At 42.4% G+C, this 22,843-nt stretch overlaps 1 protein-coding gene across 3 annotated transcripts; it reads left to right on the top strand.

Moving 5' to 3' along the window:
• Positions 1–1,174: 1,174 nt before the first annotated feature.
• Positions 1,175–21,111, top strand: UBE2V2 (ubiquitin conjugating enzyme E2 V2). 3 transcript variants are annotated; one of them, XM_081497999.1, is made up of 4 exons: positions 1,175–1,485; positions 14,772–14,920; positions 18,910–19,035; positions 20,230–21,111. In XM_081497999.1, the coding sequence occupies exons 1-4, from the start codon at positions 1,269–1,271 to the stop codon at positions 20,374–20,376; spliced, it is 639 nt and encodes a 212-aa protein (XP_081354125.1). In that variant the 5' UTR covers positions 1,175–1,268; the 3' UTR covers positions 20,377–21,111. The 3 variants fall into 3 exon arrangements, with proteins under 3 accessions (XP_081354125.1, XP_081354126.1, XP_081354127.1); XM_081498000.1 differs by lacking the exon at positions 18,910–19,035; XM_081498001.1 differs by lacking the exon at positions 1,175–1,485 and having other exon boundaries at positions 14,813–14,920.
• The last annotated feature ends 1,732 nt before the right edge of the window (positions 21,112–22,843 follow it).

The raw sequence follows: 22,843 nt of genomic DNA, 5'->3' as shown, positions 1-22,843 counted from the left end.
TGACAAGATTCAGCTCCTCAGGCTATTGAACTGAGCTCCTCACATCCTCAAGTTTATTGACCAGAGACTGATCTCAATTCCTTGCCATGCAGGCTTCTCTATAAGGCAGCTACCATAACTGAGAGCTGGCTTCCCTCAAAGGGAGGACTGGAGCAAGGGGCAGCAATACATGCAATCTAATTTTTTTTGGCCCAGACCAGGGCTGTGGGATCTTAGTTCCCCCACCAAAGTTCCAACGCAGGGCCCCTGACAGTGAAAGAGCTGAGTCCTAACCACTGGACTGCGGGGAATTCCCGGCGATCTAGTCTTCTAAAACAAAATCTCGTAAGTGATTACCTCCGCCACCCCATCTCCCCGCGCTTCTGTTCTTTTATTCAATGGAAGCTGGTCAGTAAACCCAGCCCACACACAAGGCGAGAGGATTATAAAGAACAAGACAGGAAAGCCAAGCGGGGAGCCACGGTGTAGTTTTCCACCAGAGTGAAAAGAACAGTAACAGAGCGCCCAGCAGTGTCACTTCACATTAGGGGGGTAGCTGGGACCAACTCGGAAGAAGCAGCAGCTGACACTTCACGTTCAGAACTAAGACTAGGGCCTGTCTTCCCCCAAGCCTCGGTCGTGCTCAGGCATGGGTAAATGAGTGCCCAGGATGGAAAGAAGAGGTCCACCCAGCAGGGACCACCGCCCTGCGCAGAACGAGTCCCACTCGGGCGGGAGCTCGGGCCGCGGGGACCCGCGGGGTGGGGAGAGGTCGGCGCGCCCCAGGGAAGTCGTATCCTCAGTGGTTGTCCTGGCTGTCACCGCCGGGAACCGCCCCGTGCCGGCGGCCGCTCAAGCCCCGCTCAGCCCTCCGGACGCAGTCATGCTCCTTAATCACTCAGAAACGGAAAGAACTTTCTAGAGTCACAGAGAGACTTTAATCATGTTTCTCTGGCATGCCTATCTCAAAAGAAAATATAAATATGGCGGCTTAATTCTAAGGTCTCTTTAAACATTCTGTCACTCCTTGAATCATTTTCTGCAGAACCGTCAACGCCCCGGTCAGGGCCTCATTTCCACAAACACTTGGTGTACCTCAACACAGACACCACCCTCTCCCAGACAGAGGACAGCCCTCTGGGCGGCGCTAGCGCACGGCGCTCGCGCACCTGCTCCGACGCACGCCTGTGACGTTAGCGCCGGCGGGAGCTCTCGGAGCACGAGCCCCTCACAGAGCATTCTCGCCTCACGCTCTTGCTCTTTTACGGTGACTGACTCAAGTCTGTTCCATGATCTTAGCTTTCAACCTTTCCCTCAGAGTTGGCGAAGGCATCTCAGGAAGCCGGAAGCCGCGGGGCGGGTCTGCGGTGACACATCGGAAGCCGAGGAGAGGGAGCCTGGGGCCGGAAGCTGCGGGGCGGGCTGTGGCGCTCCCGGAAGTGGCGCGGACGTCGCGTGCGTCTGAGCGGTGCGTCGGGCTGCAGGAGAAGATGGCGGTCTCCACAGGTCGGTTCCTTGCCGGGCTGCCTGCTTTTCCACCCCGACCCGCGCAGCGCCTCATCTTGAAGCTGGCGGCCGGCGCCTGGCGGTGTGAGAGAAGCCACAGTACGGCTCCTCGACCGCCAGACTTCTTGCGGAGAGCAGGAGGAGCAGGGAGGGTCCTGGCGACCGTCGGGGCGGCGGTCGTGCCCCGCGTCGGCTGCTCGCTGGGGGGCTGGGCTGGGCCAGGCTCGCCGGGGTCCGGCAGGCGGTTCAGGGTCCGGCTGGCGCGATCCCGCGGGTGATGCGGGAGCGAGGAGAGGAGTCTGGGGAGTCCCGCTGTCCACCTCGGCGCGCGATGGCTCGTGTGGGGGTCGTGGATGGAGTGAGTCGGATCCTCCGGCTCACCCTGACGTGGGCGGAGGGCCCGTTCGTGTTGTCTGTCTTTCCCGTGAGTGGATAACTGCGGTGCCGACTAAGTAAAAGCAACGAGCGAGGTGAACGCTCATTGAAGAAAAAGCGACTTCTTAGATTAGCTTTTCAACTCCTCTCTCCTATTGAATACAATTTTGGTTTCCTGTAAGCACAGATTTTGAAATTAGATGTTAACACTGAGGTTTTAGAAATTTGACTATTTAAAAATGCTAAAAATGTTGAAAGCTGTATTACCTAAAACGTTATTATGTGTGGTCTTTCGTTTTTCTGATCGTTATTGAAACCAGACTGGAAAACAGTGTGGTTTTGTATTTCTTGCCATTATTGCACGAATTTTCGTTAAGTGGAATCCTTTATTGTATGTTGGGATTGGTACTTTAAAGGTAGTACCTTTCTAGTTATCTTTTAATGAAAACGTGCGTCTTTTGTGTGTCTGTTCCGTGCAGGTGTTCAGGATAAGCTGTTTAACGATTTTAGCGTTGTGGAACTACTTCACGCTTAGGGTCAGAGCTAAGAGGTAAAGCATAGGTGATTTAAAAAGTGACGTTTTAGTGTTGAGACTCTGCTGTTGTCTTTGCTATGAAATCGAGTGTGCTCATGAATGGGGCCATGTCTTTTTTAAGACTTGTGCATCCTATCTTTAGATTCTTGAAAAATTACTAATAAAATGGTGTATTTTAATTTGATAGCTTTCATTTTGTAGATTTCATTTTTAAACACAGCTTTTCTCCCCTGTACCATTGTACATATGAAAAAGTGTGGAAATATTTTGAAAAAACCAATGATTAGGTTATATTAATGGCAGATTGGAGAAGGAAATGGCAACCCACTCCAGAGTTCTTGCCTGGAGAATCCCAGGGACGGGGGAGCCTGATGGGCTGCCGTCTATGGGGTCGCACAGAGTCGGACAGGACTAAAGCGACTTAGCAGCAATGGCGGATACTTCTTGATAACAACATTTAAGTCATTTTTGAAAGTTGAATATGAATTATAAAGAAGTTGCTGAGAGATTATTAGCATATTTTGTTGTACATCTGAAGCTTGAGTTTTCTAGTTTATATTTCAGCATTCCAGTTGTTACATTTACACTGATTTTATGATTATGAGTTTTGAAATCGTAGCATAATTAGGAAGAATAACTGTTAGACGGTTAATTGATGTTTTCTTAGACCCCTGAAACTTGTTTTGACACTGTTGCTTAACATTGCCTTGGTCAATATCAGATTTATTCCTCTTTTGTGTTTTGTAATGTTGACAGTATCATCCAGCATGGGGAGAGAGGAGTGCAGAAGCAGTTTTAGACTATGTTTTGTAAATAACTTTTTAAATTACGTTTTCGCTTAGTTATACTTTTGTATTGCTTGCTTCTTGGTAGCAAGGGAGGGAAACAGTACCTGTTTGTGAAATAAATATGATAAAGCTTGAAATTTAAAATAGATGAGCTAGATGGATGTGCTGTACGTGTTTTTTATTTAAGCCAAATTAATGTAAAAATAACTGTTTGACAGGCCAAAAAGAAAAAAACATCCAACGGATTTTTTTTAATCTTATTTAAAGCATTTTATTTTAACATGTATTATTCAAGTCATATGCTTTTACACTTGCTGTTACTAAGAAGAAAAATTGGAAAGAATTTTAATTAGACTTGGGACTTCCCAGGGGGCACTAGTGGTAGAGAATCTGCCTGCCAGTGCAGGAGACATTAGAGACTCAGGTTCGATCCCTGGGTCTGGAAGAATCACGGAGGAGAGCATGGCAACCCATTCTAGTATTCTTGCCTGGAGTAACCCATGGACAGAGGAGCCTGGCAGGCTACAATTCATAGGATCACACAGTCAGACATGACTGAAGCGACTTAGCACTAGTGAGACTGAGACCTCTAAGCTGGAAAATACTTTGCCATACCACTTGGTTCTCTTGTTTTGCAGTTGAGAAGACTGAGGCCTAAGGAAGTATAAGCTTTTACATAGTTGGTTAGCAATAGAGTCCAGATCAGAATTCAGGTGTCTTACTTAGTCTAGAATTTGGAATAGTCTTGAACTGAGGAATCTTGCTTCCTTTGAGACTTGAGAGTGGCTTTCATACTTCTCTTCTCTCTGCAGGTTCCTTGTCTGAGACTGTCAAGTGCTTCTGATGGATGGAAGTAGGACTGTGGTGGAGACTCCACCAGCTATGTTTCCCTTTCCTAAGAGACAGTCATCTCTGGGAATCAAGATAATTTCATAGGGCATGACTTAAGAAACATGACTCTACAGAATAGAAATTTGTTAGTATATTTAGTACATGTGATTCAAAAATTTAATTGCAAGGAGGCAACTCTACTACATGTGTTGTTGTCTGTGAATTGAGTAAGCTGTGTGGTGAACCATCACCAGCAGACTGAGAGATGTGACGTGTGGCTGCTGGTCGGGATTGCTTGGCTGTTACTCACAGAGTGACTTGTGGACAGAAGAAGAGCAGCCGTGTGTACTCGGTGTGCTTATTCCTAGTGTGTGTGCTCTGAAGACTGGAGTCCAAACCCTCTTGTTGGGAGATTGGCGTTTAAATAGTGGTAACTGAAAGTCACACATATGGAAACCATGAAAAGCAGAGATTGCCCATATGTGGAGACATCCACTTAGCAAATATTTGGGAAGCTTTTTGACACAAAGCTTCAAAATTGATATAATAAATGGAATGAAACCCAGCGTTTAAAAATTTGTTTTAAACCCCACCCCTGCAGCCCCTCTGCTTTGTCGCCTTCTGGCTTGGGGCAGCTCCCAGGATGTCCTGCCTTCCAGCTCTGAGTCCTTTATCTGGAATCCCTCCCCCAAATGCTGAGTCTGGAAGCCAGGGCTTTGGGCTCTCCCAAAGGCCTAACGGTTAAGGGGACCCACATACCAGTGCCAAGGGGGATGTCAGGTGGACATGTCATTACCCTCCCCCCCAAGGAGAGGACAAAGTTGGTCTGACTCCGGTGACCCTCCCATCTAAGTGCCTTCTCTGTAACAGAGAGCCTCACAGTTTGATAAGAACTAAAGAGAAAGCCAGACCCCCCCCAAAAATAAATAAATAAAAGTTTGTTTTAAAAGTAGTTGACTGTTTGAAAAGAGCCAATATATTTATAAGATATTTGAGATGCTGTGAGATGGCACTGCAAGATGGATTTGGGAGTGTGTTCTTATTTACAAGGTCTCCGCTGACTTGTGTTAAAGTGGATGTTATTTTCAGTTTAAGTTGTAACTCAGCAAAATTTCAAACCATAGAAGGGGAGAAATTCTTAGGGCTTTGTATAGGTGCTTACATACATTGGAATAGTAGTTCTCATAGAAAGTAAATTATGAATCATCTAGCCTCTCGCCAAGCTCATTTTATAGATGAGCAGTGAATATATAGATATAAAATGAGTTTCCTGAGATTATTTAACTTGATGTTGATTCCAGACTAGTTTCTTGATTTCAGCTTCTTTGATGGTGCTTCTGTATCACACTGTATTCGGTAAACTTTTGGTTGCTGCATATAAATGAAATCATACAGCATCTGTCTTTTTCTATGTGGCTTATTTCACTTCAGTCAGTTCAGTTGCTCAGTTGTGTCTGACTCGTTGTGACCCCGTGGACTGCAGCACACCAGGCTTCCCTGTCCATCACCAACTCCTGGAGCTTGCTCAAACTCATGTCCATCGAGTCGGTGATGCCATCCAACCATCTCATCCTCCGTTGTCCCCTTTTCCTCCTGCCTTCAGTCTTTCCCAGCATCAGGGTCTTTTCCAATGAGTTAGTTCTTTGCATCAGGTGGCCAAAGATTGGAGCTTCAGCTTCAACATCAGTCCTTCCAATGAATATTCAGGACTGATTTCCTTTAGGATTGACTGGTTTGATCTCCTTACAGTCCAAGGGACTCTCAAGAGTTTTCCCCAACACCACAGTTCAAAAGCATCAATTCTTTGGCTCTCAACTTTCTTTATAGTCTAACTCTCACATCCATACATGACTGCTGGAAAAACCATAGCTTTGACTAGACAGACCTTTGTCAGCCAAGTAATGTCTCTGCTTTTTAATATGCTGTATAGATTGGTCATAGCTTTTCTTCCAAGGAGCAAGTGTCTTTTAATTTCATGGCTGCGGTCACCATCTGCAGTGATTTTGGAGCCCAAAAAAATAAAGTCTGTCACTGTTTTCCACGAGTTCCCCGTCTATTTGCCATGAAGTGATGGGACCAGATGCCATGATCTTCGTTTTCTGAATGTTGACTTTTAAGCCAACTTTTCACTCTCCTCTTTCACTTTCATCAAGAGGCTCTTTAGTTCTTCGCTTTCTGCCATAAGGGTGGTATCATCTGCATATCTGAGGTTATTGATATTTCTCCTAGCAATCTTGATTCCAGCTTGTGCTTCATCCAGCCCGGCATTTCACATTATGTACCCTGCATTTAAGTTAAGCAGGATAACAACATACAGCCTTAACATACTCATTTCCCAATTTGGAACCATTGTGTTGTTCCACGTTCAGTTCTAACTATACTGTTGAAGCCTCGCTTGGAGAAACTTATTTCATGTAGCATAATACTATCTAGGTCCATCCATGTTGCAATGGCAAGATTTTATTCTTTTTTATGGCTGAGTAGTGTTGCAGTGTGTGTGCATACCTGCCACATTTTCTTCAGTCATTCATGTATTGATGGGAACTTAGGTTGCTTCCACATCTTGGCTATTGTACATCATGCTGCAATGAACATAAGGGTGTGTGTATCTTTTTAAAATAGTGTTTTTGTTCTCTTCTGTTAAATATCCAGGAGTAGAATTGCTAAATTGTATGGTAGTTCTATTTTTAATTTTTTGAGGAAGCGCTATACTGTTTTACATGGTGGCTGAACCAATTTACACCCCCATGAGCAGTGCACAAGGGTTCTCTTTTCTCCACTTGTGATGACAGCCGTTCTGACAGGTGTGAGGTGGTATCTCACTGTGGTTTTTATTTGCACTTCCCAGATGACTAGTGACGTTGAGCATCATCTTTTCATGTGCGATTGGCCACCTGTATCGTCTTTGGGAAAATGTCCTATTCAAATCCTCTGCCCACTTTTTAAAATCAGATTTTTTTGTTTGTTTGTTTTTAATGTTGTATGAGTTCTTTGTATATTTTGGGTATTAACTGCTTGTCAGATCCAGTGTTTGCAAATGTCTTCTTCCATTCCGTAGTCTTCCTTTTTGTTTAGTTGATAATTTCGTTTGCTGTGCAGAAACTTTTAGTTGATGTAGTCTCATTTTGTTTATTTTTGCTTTTTCCCCCCTTGCCTGAGGAGACAGATCCAGAAAGTTATTGCTAAGACTGATGTCAGAGAGCCTGCTTCCTATGTCTTCTAGGAGTTTTAAGGCATCAGGTCTTAGGTTTAAGTCTTTGATCAGTTTTGAGTGTATTTCTGTAGGTGGTGTAAGGGAGTAGTCTAGTATGATTCGTGGCCATATTGCTGTCCAGTTCTCCAGCACCATTTGTTGAAGTCACTGTCTTTGCTCCTTTGTGTATTCTTATCTCCATTGTAGATTAATTGCTCATGTAAGTGTGGGCTCATGGTTTACCCGTGTTTAAAAAATTGTGTTATTGTCTTTTTATTGTTGAGTGGTAAGAGTTCTTTATATATTCTGGATACAGGTTCATTAGATATGTGTTTGTATTTTCTTTTACCTTCTTGATGGCGTCCTTTGAAACCCCAGAGCTGTAAATCTTGATAAAGTCCAATTTATTTTTTTCCACTTTTTATTAAGACGGGAAGTCTGGCTTTTGATATGTGCTTCATTGTTGGACTCTTTGTTTTAAAAACATGTTGATATATGTGAGTTCTCAGTGATGATCTGGTTGTGATTACTGTACATGATTACCATCTGACAGAGGGCAGAAGTCTAAACCCTGCCTTGCTAGGTGTGAGGTTTAAGGTTACATTAATAGAGAAATATAGCCAGGTAACAGGCATGCTCCAAGCAGTTTATTCTTTGTAAGTATATAATCATGCAAAGATTTTTTTCAGCCTAGTGACTGGAATGCTGTTGAAAAGGACAGACAATGCATAGCTTTGTTTACTGTTTGTTTTTCATGGTAGTGTCACCTGCTCCCTCAATTATCAGTTATGGTTGACTAACCAGTATTGATATAAGTGGTTGTTTCCTGAGAGGATATACTTAAGTTATTGAAAAGTTTTTAATTTTCTGAAGTGTTTACCTACCAGCAGTGACTTGGCAGGATCTCTCCTTTGTTTCTACCTGCAGCTCCCGGGAGTTCCAGGTGAGCAGTTGTGCTCCTGGAAGTGGTCTCTGTCAGGGGAGAGTGTGCAGCCCTCCCTGCACTTAGAAGTCCCTGCTAGCGAGGGACCAGAGGCGGCCTGACCGCCCTCCACCCCCGTTTCTTCTGAGGGAGGCATTCCTCCTTAGCTCTGAAGTAAACAGTGCTGGCAGCTCTCCTGGAGAAGATTGAGTCACTCTGTTCTCACTGGCTTGTCTGTCACGCGGAGATACCAATAGTGTGTTCGAGCCAATCTTTTGGGACAGCTTACTGCATTTGAATGCGTCTGCTTCCATGGTTGTCCTCACTTGCCATCTCTGCCAAGATGCTAGGCAAAGGAGTCTGTGTCCTCCATCAGCAACACTTCTTAAAGGACAGGCCCTTAAGTGTGGACAGAGAGGTTGACAGTAAGCATCTGCTGGAAACGCACCCCGTGTTTATTCAGTGCCTCTGGTACTCTCGGCATTCCTTACGGTCCAGTTTCTATGTAAGTGATTTAATGATTAGAAGACAAATGGCTCAAGTAAAATCTCGCTTTCCCCTTTAGTGTATTGTAATGTTTCACTCAGAAATTTTGTTTTGAGCTTACTTTTCTGAAATGAAACAGTACTAAAGATATTTTGTGTTCGGAGGCATTCATTAAATAAACACACGAAGCTGCTTGTTTTCCTCCTTCCCTGAGTTAGTATATCACACGTGGGATGTAAGAAGAGTTCCAGAATTTGGGGAGTGCCTGGGGGCAGAGTGGTTTTGGCTGTAACCTAGAGTACCAGTAGCGTGATTCACCCTCTGCTGTATGTAGTGCAGCCTCCATACCTTGGTTCAAGGTACTTCACAAACCCTGTAATGCAGAGGTCTGTCTTCCTGGTTTTTGAAGGTAAATTCAGATGCTTCACAGGTAGACCGTTGAGTTGAAATTTTTTCAGATTTATTTTTATTTGCTATAGTTCATCAATTCTGAGACAAATTTTAATATCTTAAATGGATATATGGCTTCAGACAGGGATTTATTCTTATGATTTGGGGGTTGACTGGGCCTGGTTGTCTGCCTTCACCTGATGACGGGCTCGGCCTTTTGCCCAGGGCCTTGTTTCTTGTCCATGTGGTCAGTCTAGGCTTCTTGTTTGGACTTACTTCATCCCAGTAGTGTCTGGGAGTCAGAACTTAGATGGTAGTTGGCTTCCAAGAGACCAAACAGAAAGTATCAGGGCTCTAACAAGGCTGGTCTCAGAACCGCACCAGTGCCACATTCTACCAGAACAAGTGGCAAGACCAGCCCAGATTAAGGGGAGGCCAGGAGAGGCACAGCCTGGAGCCCGGAGACTCGTTGCTCACAGCTGACTCTGTGCTCTAGAGGTTGTCTGCCTTCTTGTGCTTTGTTCTTGGGGGCAGATTTCACTCAGTGTGATTTTAAGTCAGCGCATATGAATATTTAAAAATTCTTGTGATGTTTTGTCAGTTTACCTCTTACCAAGGTGTATTCAGTTTTCAGTGATGTGTTGAGGTGGATAAATAGAGTTTTTCCACTGTTTTGCTGGCATTGTGTTCGCTGCTGCTAAGTCACTTCAGTTGTGTCCAACTCTGTGTGACCCCAAAGACGGCAGCCCACCAGGCTCCGCTGTCCCTGGGATTCTCCAGGCAAGAACACTGGAGTGGGTTGCCATTTCCTTCTCCAATGCATGAAAGTGAAAAGTGGAAGTGAAGTCGCTCAGTCGTGTCCGACTCTTAGCGACCCCATGGACTGCAGCCTACCAGGCTCCTCCGTCCATGGGATTTTCCAGGCAAGAGTATTGGAGTGGGTTGCCATTGCTTTCTCTGGGCATTGTGTTTACCATGGTGTTAATTTTATTTTTTGATGGGAGTTTAATAATAATACGATTTTTTATCTGCATATTTTTCTTGTTCAATTATCATTTGTGTTTCACATCTGTAAAATATATTATCCATGTACTACTTAAGTGAAACTGGTTATTGATACAGGGTTTTAGTTGTTTAAAAATCAACTTAAAATTTTTCCTTGATAGCTCAGTTGGTAAGGAATCCGCCTGCAATGCAGGAGACCCCAGTTCACTTCCTGGGTCGGGACGATCCACTGGAGAAGGGATAGGCTACCCACTCCAGTATTCTTGGGCTTCCCTTATGGCTCAGCTGGTAAAATAATCCCTCTGCAGTGCGAGAGCCCTGGGTTCATTCAATCCCTGGGTTGGGAAGATCCTCCAGTATTCTGGCCTGGAGAATTCCATGAACTGTATAGTCCGTGGGGTCGCAAAGAGTCGGACACAACTGAGCGACTTTAACTTTTTAAAATTTTTACACCTTATATTTATTACTTTCCCCCCTCTGCTTTAGTTTCTTTTTAAAACTTCTTCGGGTCATATCTCTTGTTCTGAAACTCCTCCAAATGGAATTTAAGGGTCCTAAACCTGGGAGGAGCTTTGGGAATACTGTGGTTCTGCAGGGATTCTGAACCCGAGGATAGAGGTCGGGGGCAGAGACTGGGGACAGGAGTTCTACGTTCTGCGCAGTCCAGCAGACTTCCTCCAGAAGGAGGCTTGCATACGTTGGTCATTGAGCTGGGGTGGAGTGGGCAGAAGGTTGGACGTTGTCACCCGTGAGTTTTAGCTCCGTATTTGACATCGAAGTATGCAGCTATCTGCTTTTGTGGTAGAGCAGAACCGCTGCTTTATGGACTTTCCCGTTGCCTTGGTCATCTCGGAGCTTCTCCTGCGCCTTGTTTTCCGTGTCCTGCTGCCCTGATATGCTGTGCGCTACGTGAGGGCAGGGCCGTCAGTGTGAGATCCCATTTGTCTAGCACAGTCCCTAGCTGGTACTTGATGTTTAGTTTTGGTTGTCAGATTACAAATCACAGAATTACAATAAAATGTACCACATTTTCCTTAGTGGAGGCATGTGGTGTTTTTTCCCTGATTCCTCTTTCATCACAGCTGATACTGTCCCCCACCCCGTCCTTAAAGTCTGGGCTTCAGTCCCTCCCTGGGTCCTTGTCACCACAGGTTAAGTCTGAATTTGCAAGCACACCTGTCCTTCCTGACAGTTTCTGGCTCTTTGCTCATTTATCGTCAACTGCTGTCCCCAAACATTGCCTGCAGTTCCCTCTCTCCTTTTTTGGATACTGTTTCTCCTTTTCTGTTTAGACAAAAGATTTAAAACACAAGAAAATGCATGAATACACGTGTACCCACCCCCAGCTCTCCCAAATGGTAATAAATTTTTCTTGCTTCAGGTTGTTTTTGTTTTTTGAAGAAACAAGACGTTAACCTGCACCCTTCCAAGTACTAGACCACTTCTTCTTTGCCCAGAGGTGATCAGTATTCTGATTTTGGAGTCTGTTCCACAAGTATTTTTATACTCTTGCTAGATATGTACGTACTCAGAATAGTATAAAGGTCTGTTGATATATAGCTTTTTTGTTTATTTCTCTTTGCGATTATGGTAAAGTGTATGTAGTATACAGTGTACTGTCTTAACTGCCTCTGTACAGTTCAGCAGTATTACATATTTGTTGTGCAGCCGTAAAACTGAAACTGTACACTCATTAAACAACGTGTTTTAAAATTTTAGCATTAATTGATACTTGTAGCTCTGATTCTTTCATTTTAATTGCAATAGCATTGTGTCATGGGTTATGCCGTGTTGTGTCTGGATTGTTTCTAAATTTTCATAGTTAGAAATCACAGTACGTGAGCGTTCCTGCTTTTCTCTAGCCCAGTGCCAGCATCTCTGTAAATGTTGCCAGTTTCCTCCTGAAGTAGCTGTGCCAGTTTATTCCAGCTTCAGCAGTGGAAGAGCCTTCATCTCCATATCTTTGTCAAACCAGGTGTTGCTAGACTTAACATTTGTCAGTCTGGCGGATGGTCTTTAGGGTTTAATTCTTGTTTTCCCGGGCAGTGAGAGTCGTGGCAGTGAGAGTTGGCCTTTGGAACTCATACCATGTATATGGGCCTTTTTGTTTTTTCCTTAACTTTAATGCGGATCTCAGACTAAGGGCTTAAAATATTTAAAACTATTAAATAAGAACAGTAACACCGCCATGCACACACAGACACACACAGGATAAAGGCAAATGGAGCTAACAGGAAAGGGCTCAGAGATGGCCAGCAATCAGAGGGCAGCTTGAGCGCACGCTGCAGCATTCACAGCCCCACAGCCCCACCTTGTGGCGTGTTCTCTGCACAGACATTAGTGGTGGGGTGAAATGAAGCCAAAGTACTCCAGGCCTCAGTTTGAAAATAGATCTTACTGATACTTGTTTGAGTCTTATACTTTAAAAAAAACAACAGAACAACCTTAGCTGCTGTAACCCTTTAAATGTTAACATTGCTGGTAATCTTAGAACTATTTTCCCAAAGTGCTGCTTTGAGAAATGATGAGAAGTTTAGCAGTCACTAGATTTATTGCTTTTATGGCACTTACATAAAAAGAAACATAATTTTTACATTTTTTACTTTGTGGTTTTAGATGCTTATAAAGCTCTCCTGACTGAATTGTTTTTGAAAAGGGGGAAAGGAAATTACACACAAATTTAGAATTTTTCTTGGGGAATGATTTCATAGATGGTGAGGGTGATTAGGCTCCTTTAATATTCCTTTAGAAAGCAGCTCAGGAGCGACAGATGGTGGAGATTCTGACAGAGTGGCTGTTCCAGGGTATGTGCACAGTGTATGTGCATAGAAACTCTCAACTCAGGGACCCCTTCTGGGTCAGTCTTCAGGACTGCAGAGAGCTTGAATTCTCACAAAATGTAGGTCAAAGTGAATGGAAGCTGTTTGTAATTTTTCTTCATATGAACACTAAAATGATGAGAGCCATCATTTATCCTGTTTGATATCGATCACCTTACAGTGACTCTGTGAAGTAGAAACTGTGGTGGTCCCACTTTTATAGATGAGGAAACTGCAGGGGCTCTGCCAGAGAGGCAGCAGCACTGGGAACTGGCCGGGGGCGGTCGGAGGCTTGCTCTGTGCCCGTGGTGCTGCCCTGAGAACTTAATGCTTAAGAGTGACTTTGGTCTGGAAACTGGGCTTTAATACTGGATCTGACAGGACTTAATACAACAACAACAGCAGCTGCCACTTAAAACTTGTGACATTGTAACTCCTTCAAACTGCAGTTTCCACAACTGTAAAATGGGTGCTTTTAGGATCAAATGGGATAATTTATTTAGTGCAGAGGGTACACTAAACAAACAGTTATTAATAGTTATTATAGTTGTAATAATGCCTGTTCTCATTTTGTGATTTATGACATCTCCATGTTTCTGTGGCCCAAAATTTTAAAGCACTTTTTCTGAAGCGCAGTACGTAAAGTGGCTACTGTTTCTCAGTTACGGTACTTATTGGCTTTTCATTATTTGTCCAGAAGGACTACTATGAATTAGTAACTGATTCAGAGATGTTTTAGTTGCTCTGCGGCATGGGATCCTTCTGGACCAGGGATCGAACCCGTGTCTCTTGCATTGGCAGGCAGATTCTTTACCACTGAGCCACCAGGGAAGCTCTGAAAGAGATGTTTTAGTTTCAGCAGGAGAGACGTTATTCAGAATGACAATCGCCTTAAAAGAGATGTCACTGTTTTTTCCTGCCTCGTAATTGTGTGTGTGCTTGCTTTTGAGAGTGGGAAGGGAGGGAGGGAGGCAGTGCTCCAGAGCCAGTGGAGGGGTCTTGGTTTTTCTCAGGAGTTGTGCATTGGGGATGGGGGGTGTTTCAGGCTGGATGCTGTTGAGAGCTCGCAAGACCACAGAATCCGTCCTCTGGAGAGGCCAGGCCAATGATCCTGAGAGAGGCTGTGATAAAGTCACATGCTGTATCACCACGGGTTGGAGGTCAGGATGGTGATGGTGGCAAAACTAGGTTCAGTGAGAATGAGGGGGTGGGGACTGCAAAAGGCTGGGGTTTTAGGCAGAGGGGAAGATTTTTTATTAAGATTTGGGAAATAGAGTGATGAGGTTTAAAGAGTTCAGAAGTGGAGGTGTGAGAAGGGCTGTGAAAGTGTTGCTGAGTTGCGCCAGGGTGGGATGGATGTGTCATAGGAAATTACCCACCAGGAGACTGGCTCTCCAGCCTCGGACCTGCTCACAGGGGAGGCAGGACACCGTGGTTATTAGGCGGCCAGCAGACTGGGTGAGGACCAAGGGTGGGGTCAGCATTCTAGAAAGTAGTGCCTCTTAGTGCATTTTTACAGATGGAATGTAGTTCTCTTTTTTACAGATCACTAGAGAATATGTGCTAATGCACTGACACTTTTATGGACTTTCTGGTCATGCCTGTTTACCTGATGCATTGTTCTTGGCAGAAATCTCGATTATGGAAAAATAATCACTTGTAATGATTCCCTTGTGATTGACTTATGTCACTGTAAAACTGATTGGTTAGGTGTTTATATACATGTTCTGTGCTGCTGTTATGTTTGGAACAATGCTGTCTTTAGCTTTTTCATTTTGAAGAGTTATTATTAGATTCAGCATTTCCTGGGACAGAACACTTTTTAAAGAGAATTTTGTCTTTTTAGTAAATAACTTTTAACGGTTAATTTGGGAAAAGCTGAATTTGATTGTGTGTAGCCCTTATAATTATGAGCTACTTACATTGGCTTCCTTTTGTATAGGCGTTAAAGTTCCTCGTAATTTTCGTTTGTTGGAAGAACTTGAAGAAGGACAGAAAGGAGTGGGCGATGGTACGGTCAGCTGGGGCCTGGAAGATGACGAAGACATGACACTCACAAGGTGGACGGGCATGATCATTGGGCCACCACGGGTCAGTGCATACATTACATTTATTTCCTATGAATATTTATAATAACTTTAGAGTATGCATTTTATTTTATATTATTGATATTAAAGTAAATAGTCAAGATAACTTTAACTGAAATAGTTCTTCACTTTTTACTTATTTTTTATACATTTGTTGATGCTGGATTTTCTGGAGGAATGAGGGGGGAAGACTTGGTGTGATCATTGCTGTCAAACTGTTTACAATTCAGTAGAGGAGAAGGCATGAATGCAGACGACAAACTGAATGTGGCAGAGCGAGTTCACTGTGGGACTGTAGAATATGTCTCTTCTAGCTGGAATTATTGAGGAAGGCTGGACAGTGGAGGAAGTTGCCTTTGGAGTGCCTAAAGGACTGGCTGGTAGGATTTCAGAAGGTGATAATGGGGATGGAGAGCATTCCAGATAGAGAGGAGAAAAGGTGAGGCATGGAGCGGAGAGGTATTTGGGAAGAGCGAACAGTGTGCTGTGATGTAAGATGCTGCTAACCAGCCATGTATATCAACAGGGTTCCTAGACTGGTTTGTATTGAGTGCACATTGCTGTTGGCCAGTGACAGTTGATGGGCCTGAAAATGTTCTGGCCTCGATGTCTTCACCTGTAAAATATGTCAGGCTGATTCTTGCATGTTTCCTAGTGTTGTTGGCCACAGACCTGTTGTTTTATTTTTAGGTCTTTCTCAAGTTCATGACTTTTTATTTTTACTCAAAATCTTTTTTAGACTGGGAAATTTTTTTCTACGTTGCATTCGGTCACTCAAAGGCCCTGTTTGCGGCATGCCCTGCAGCAAGTCTTTTAAGTACGTTTTGTGTGACCTTTGACTTTGTTAGAAAGAACGCAAATTTGAAGTTTGTTTTTAGTCTTTGGTTTTGTGTACTGTTTGCTACCTGTAATGGGACTATTTCAACTGTTTTGCTGTTGGGTAGAATTTAGATTTTTTGATTTTTAGAAAAGAAAAATGATCAGATAATTAGCATTGATAACTTCAGACAAATGTTTGTTTACCATTTTCTGGTATTCATTTGCAGAATTCGTGCACTCCTAAACTAACAAGTTCCCTCTTCTTCCACTGCTCTGATTTTTCCATAAGACATGTAAGGAAGGAAATAAAATGGTGATGGTTAAAATTGTTCTTGTTTTATAACTCAATACTTGTAATGAAAACCTTGATTTTTTACTACCTGTGAACAGTATTACCATGGTCTGTTTGGTAAAAGTAAGTGCTTATAACTTTTGAGCATTCTTACTTAATGAATAACTTGAAGATTGGACAGTCTGAAGTGGGTGGAGTATGCTTTTAGAATTACTTAGATTTTTTCTTTTTTAATTGTTTATTTTTGGCTGTGCTGGATCTTCACAGCTGCATAGGCTTTTCTCATCGTGGAGAGTGGCGGCTACTTTCTAGCTGTGGTGCTTGGGTTTCTCATTGCAGTGACTTCTCTTGTTGTGGAGCACGGCTCTAGGGCTCTAGAAGGCAGGCTCAATAGTTGCTGCACACAGGCTTAGTTACTCTGCGGCATGTGGGATCTTCCCGTATCAGGGCTCGAACCCACATCTTCTGCATTGGCAGGCAGATTCTTGACCACTGAGCTACCAGGGAAGTCCCGAAATTACTTAGATTTGATTTTTCTCCCATTTATTCCTCTGAGGGAACTTGAAGAGTGTTGGAGTTTGTGTAAAGTAAGACCCTTAGCCCCATAACCTAGTTTGCAATAGCTCTCTCCCAATTCGTGTCATCCATAGGACCCCCACACTAGCTGTTCCCTGGTGTCATTGAACCACAGGAAGCCCCTGTGTCCGGCTGTGCCCACTGGGGGCCTGGCTCTTGTAGAGTGAGATGGGGATGGGCCAGCTGCCAGGGTTTCAGAGACAGGTGTGCCTCCTGCCGCTTTCTGTGGTGGTCGACTTGGAGCCCCTTCCCCTTCTTGTGGTACAGGAGGGTGCAGCCTGAGTGGACCCTGTCCTCCAGCCAGGCTTCAGCCCCCTCGCTGAGCTGGGGGGCTGGGTGAAGGGTTGTGGTCCCAGCGTTCATTCAACTGCCTTTTAATTAAACCTGCAGGAGCTGGCATCTCATCTCGGTTGTTTTTTCTTTGCAGGGTACCAGATTTAGAACAGTTTTGTCCCATCTTTAGGGTAATGTGAAAATTGCTACCTTAACATTCTTTTGCTTGGTTAGTTGTTGCTTGTTTTTTATGTTGTTAAGATTCCTGGTTGCTTTATATTATTCCGGTATTTATTTGGATTTATATAATTAGCAGTTTTGTTTTTCCATATGTTTGTTAAATTTTTAGCATTAGAGATTTAGTAACTTTTCCAAGTTTACTTATATGTAAATGAAGTACCGTTCACTTTAGAGGTTTTGAGAATTAAATGAGCTAATAATTAGGCAATAGAGTATCTGACTCGAGTATATAGTTTACTTACTACTCTCTTCTCTACTTTACCCTTTTGTTGGTAACAGAAAGGCTTGGCTGTTAATTTAAAATCCAGAGATGATGAAATTAATCCAGGGTATCAAAAGTTAGGATGTTTAATTTTAAGCATTGTAGGCTAGTTTAGAGGTTTTTCTTTTTTTTCAACTTGAAAACTTGATGTATAATTTGCATGTAGTGAAATGCATAGGTCTTACCATGACATTCAAAAGGTGTATCTTGCTACCTGCGCCTGTGTTGAGATACAGAACTCTTCTTTCACCCTAGAGAGTCCCCTGCCCCTCCTTGACCCCAGACCTGACCCGGTCACTACTTTTTATGCCCTAAAGTGTTTTGCCCGTCATAGAACTTGGCGTAAGTGGAATCGTGTAGTATGTGTACTGAGAGGCCTGCTTCTTCTGACTGGGTGCAGTTCCTCAGGTTCACCTATGTTGTTTCATCCATGAGCTGCGTGGTGGTTTGTTTCTTTTTATTATGGTGAGGATATGCCACAGTGTGCTTGTCACCTCCTCTGATCACAGTTCTCTCTGGTTATGACAAATTAAGCTGCTGTGATTACAGGTCGTCTTGTGAATGTAGGTTTGTTTCCATTTGTCTTCAATCAGAAATGCCTAGGAATGGAATTGCTGCATGGTAGGGGCATTAGGGGAGGGGAGTTGAATGTGTGGTGAAATGCATAGGAAAAAATACTATATTTTTTCCACAATAGTTATACCATTCCCTATACCCAGCAAAGTATGAGAATTCTGATTGTTTCCATGTACTTTTTAAGAGTACTTTTTAAGAGTAGGAGATTTTTCAGGGGCTTTTTTTGTTTTCTTGTAGTTGATTTACAGTGTTGTCTTAGTTTCAGCTGTACAGCAGAGTGATTCAGTTTTATCTACCTGTGTGTCTATTTTTATTTCAGATTCTTTTCCCTTAAAGATATCACAAAATACTGAGTATAGTTCCCTGTGCTGTACAGTGAGGTCCTTGTCGGTTATCTAATTATTATTCTTTTAGAGGCTGGTATGCATGTGAGTGAAGAGCAACAGACAGGTGTCTCCTTGACCTTTTTAGCTCTTTTTAAGCCTCTCCAGGTCCTGGGCATACTGTTAATATATGCTTGCTGTTTAACTTATATGAGTTTTATATAGCTGTTTAGTTTTTAAAAATACTGAAACATTTATTAATGTATGTACTAGATTGTTGTATACATTTTAAACCATGGTTATTAACACCCAAGATCCACTTCCACTGGGGAGATCTCTTACTACGAGAGAGAAAGCTGTGGATCCGTTGGGGTGAGTGAGATCCATATAGATGGTCAGCTTCTTTTTTTCCAGATTTATACAAAAATCAACAGGTATTAAATTTGTCACTCATTTATGTTTTATTTTCTTGTTTTAATTGCATACTAACTGCATTTTTGCTAACCATATAGATCAAATAAATTTATTGAAAAGTAAATTCTTGATCACACACATGGCAATATTAAGTATATTTATCTTGTGTTTTTCCAGTTTATTAGCACTTGAATATTGTTATTATTTCTGCCTTCCAGACAAATTATGAAAACAGAATATATAGCCTGAAAGTAGAATGTGGACCTAAATACCCAGAAGCTCCTCCATCAGTTAGATTTGTAACCAAAATTAATATGAATGGAATAAATAATTCCAGTGGAATGGTAAGTTAAAGTAGCTATTTTATTTTTACACAACCTATAAATTTATAGTCAGGAGAACATTGAAACAACAGAAAGGCAAGTGGAAGCTGTTTATTGGGTTATAACCCTAGTTAGTTGAGTATTTTTATTATGAAAGGTTGTTGGATTTTGTTAGAAGCTATTTTGTGTCTGGAGATAGTCATGGGTTTTGCTCTTTGTTCTGTTAATGCGGGGTGTTACATTGATTTTTGTATGTTGAGCCAACCTTACACTTCCTGGATAAATTCTGCGTGGTTATGGTACATAATCAAAATGTCTGTATGTTGATCAGGGTCAGCCATAGGTGAGAGTTTATGGCTTTCTCAGGCTTTGAAGCCTGTGTGCAGCCTTGCACACGTGTGTGTCTCCTGGACTCTCAGGTGTGTGTGGGACTTTGTAGCCTCACTGGACATCTCCTCGCCCAGTGTTTCCTGTGGGGTCTTTGGTCCCCTTCCTGCTTGCCCTCTTGTTGCCGCTTCAGGCAGTAGAACTATTATTAAAACAGTTTTTTAATTTTAAAAAAATTGTATTTTTTATTGAAGTATAGTTGATCTATAATATTATATTTGTTTCAGATATACAATATAGTGATTCGGTAGTTTTACAAATTATGCTCCATTTAAAGTTATTGCAAAATGATGGTTATCTTTCCCTGTGCTGTACAACACATCCATGGTGCCTGTTTATTTTCTACATAGTAGTCTGTGTCTCTGGTGTTACACATTGGACACTGGTTATTTTTGACAGGTACCAGGGTGGAGAGGGGATGGTCGGGGAATAGGTGGTCCTCAGTGGGTGGGTCTCCAGGGAGCTACCAGGTAGGCCAGGTGACAGCAGGTACCTGTGGCTGAGGCTTTGAAGGGGCTGTAGCCCCAGCCTGTCCATCTCCCCCAGTGGAAGACGAGTTCAGCACAGTGCAAAGAGCATGCTGGAGTGAGATCTGAAAGCAGAAGTCAGGGTTACCGCTGTCTCCTGATCCCTGGTGTGAGTAACTGCCCAGGCCTTGGATCGTGGCCCTACGTATTGTGTGGACCTGTGGTTTTATAATGTTTGCTTTTGTGAAAATAGTGCCTGACTGTGGATTTTTAAAGACCTTCTTTTTAAAGTACATCTAGTAAATTGTTGCCCAAGTACTTTAAACTTCGTAGTTAATTGTACTTTTTCCCCTCCTTTCAGGTGGATGCACGAAGCATACCAGTGTTAGCAAAATGGCAAAATTCATATAGCATTAAAGTTGTACTTCAAGAGCTAAGACGTCTAATGATGTCCAAAGAAAATATGAAGCTTCCACAGCCACCAGAAGGACAAACATACAACAATTAATTTTAGTGGATCTCAAACTTGTCTTAAATCAGCAACCTTCTACTCATGTTAATGTCTTGATTAAATATCACAATGCAAAATACCCACACATTAAAGTAAGATAATTCCAGCTGGTAAACATGACCTGGACATTTGTAAGAATATATTTAATATATGTACACCCATTATGTTTTCAGGTAACAGGAGGAAAATTCAGCAGTATTTTCTTGTTAAGGCACCACCACTTAAGCACGCACCTGGAGTCCTCACTGGAACTCAGGTTTGCAGGTGAGAGCACGGCAAGAAGTGTTGGCTGGCTGTGCAGGCAGGCGTGTTTCTGACGAGAAAGCCGAGAAGGAAACTCGAGTGGCGTGCTCCATCATCTTGCTTAGAGAAAGAGCTTCAGTTGAAATTGTCTAAAGTAGCAGGTACAATGAATATTGTCACAAAGTGTGTTCATTTTTGAAGCGGTATGGGTGCTGACTACTAGTAGTATCAAAAATATGTTCAGGATTGTTTTGATACCTGTATTTATAATAAAAAATGTTGTGGGGGAGGTGGATGAATTTCTGTTACAAGCTGTTCCTGTGTGTTCCATGTAACAGATGTGGTAAATATTTGTTTACAGTCTTTGTTGGACAGACCATGCATTTACATTTAAATGAAATCAAAAAGGAATTAGGTGTATGGATATGTGATTTGGAGATTAAAGTTAGTCTTAAATTGTAAATAAAATGTGGAATGTGTCTTCAGAAACGGTGCCATTTCTGTTATATTGATGTGTGTGTACAGTAACTTGCTGAGATTGCAAAAATTGGAATTCTTGTAGCTGTTCATCTATATACACCTCTCATTATTTATCCCGTATGGTATACTTCTTGCAAATTGGAATTTGCAGAATATTTCAGAGTACAGATTTCCTAATAGGCTTTAATTTCTTGTTAGAAGGAATAATCCCAGGTATTATGTTTTCAACTTGATTTCACTAGAAATATTATTAAAAGAGATGTCTGAGTTCTAGCAGTTTTTATAGAATTTAGATTACAGATTATCCAAATATACATTCTAGCTTTCTTCTGCCCCCAGCGCTCTTAGTACTGACTGGGATTAATTTTGGCCAGTTACTCTTAACTCTGGCAGCTGTGTAATTCTGAATTGAAAGTTCACTTGTGCTCTGCTTTGATCACAGTGACTTGAGGCTTTGGGTCACTGTTTTTCATCTCATAGCTCTTGGGTGTACTACTTTGTTGAAAATCCTTCCTTCTTACAAGTTCTGTTGTCTGAAGAAAATAGACAGGTGGTCGTGTAATAAGAATTTATTTCTCAAACAACCCCTGATGTGTTTTTATCAAGTGCATTCAGAGTTAAAACTCGGAGCTACCTTTTCTTGGCCAGGATACATTAAAGTTAGCAGCACTGTATCTAAATTTACTAATTTCAGTATGACTTTAAATATCAAAGGTGTTTAAAGTGACACATAGAGAATGTATACATACATACTAGTGCATGTGTACTTTGTTAAAATAGGTTTGAAGTGGACTGTTACCTTGGCATACATTCTTAAAAAATTTTAAGTGGTTGAGATTAAATGGAATCCCGCTGACATCCTGTGTGAGAGTGGTGGTTCCTGATGGTCTGTATTGGTGTGTAGGGACCCCTTTCGTAGGGAGAGTGTGTCCTATCCTGCATGGCCGCCAATAACCACCTGAATGCTGTTTGTTGTTTCCACATTAGTGGGCTGAGCACCTGGGCACCTTGACCTCTTGTCTTCTCTCATTTTCCACATCCAGTGTTGTGAAGGCCTACCACACCCCCCCCCACACACACCCCCACCCCCGCCCAGGTGTGCATTGCCTTTGAAAGGCTAGCAGGTAAGACCCTTGGGGATGATCATGTATTAATAAAAATTGCAAAAGTAAAGTGTTTGTCCTGTTCGGTCAGTGTTATTCTTTAATGGTTTTAATTACTAATTTTCAGAATCCCTTATTTAAAAAATATTTTTTCTGGTACTTTAAAGGCATTTGTTGTTGCAGGTTTATGTGTGACTTTTCAGGATTTTGGAACATAAACTTTTGTTAGAGGTAGTCAGTGGTGTTTGATCTTTTTGGTATAAAATAGAAAAAAATGTTTTAAATAATCTCTTTAAAGGTATTTATCACTTCAAATTTGAGTAAGTGTGTGGAGAATTGGTTTGACTTACATATAGTTTATAGTCTGGATTACTTAATACCGATTCATTGACTTAAATACTTTCCACTAAGTATATATTGTTATTGATAAATACACATGGAATTCAATTGTTTTGAAAATTTAGAGGACGCAGTTGGAAAATATCAATGTATTTTCCGTTCTAGATGTGTGTGGTGACGTGGGCGTGGCGGCACGGGCGGCTCTGGAAGGAGCCTTGTGAATTGTTGGCTTTGGTCAAAATTGTGTTCTTTCTGATGGGCACACGGCCATGCTCTCATGTGATACCGTCTGGTGTCAT

Source organism: Giraffa tippelskirchi, chromosome 6, assembly GCF_054371585.1.
Source record: "Giraffa tippelskirchi isolate mGirTip1 chromosome 6, T2T-mGirTip1v1.2.pri, whole genome shotgun sequence".
In the NCBI taxonomy this organism is placed as follows: domain Eukaryota; kingdom Metazoa; phylum Chordata; class Mammalia; order Artiodactyla; family Giraffidae; genus Giraffa; species Giraffa tippelskirchi.
This window is presented reverse-complemented; position numbering and strand designations above follow the sequence as displayed.

Excerpts from the sequence above, each read along its gene's own strand:
- UBE2V2 (XM_081497999.1), top strand. The coding sequence starts at position 1,269 with ATGATCTTAGCTTTCAACCTTTCCCTCAGAGTTGGCGAAGGCATCTCA. Across the intron at positions 1,486-14,771 it reads GAAGATGGCGGTCTCCACAG|GCGTTAAAGTTCCTCGTAAT; the intron begins GTCGGTTCCTTG and ends CCTTTTGTATAG. Across the intron at positions 19,036-20,229 it reads TAAATAATTCCAGTGGAATG|GTGGATGCACGAAGCATACC; the intron begins GTAAGTTAAAGT and ends CCCTCCTTTCAG.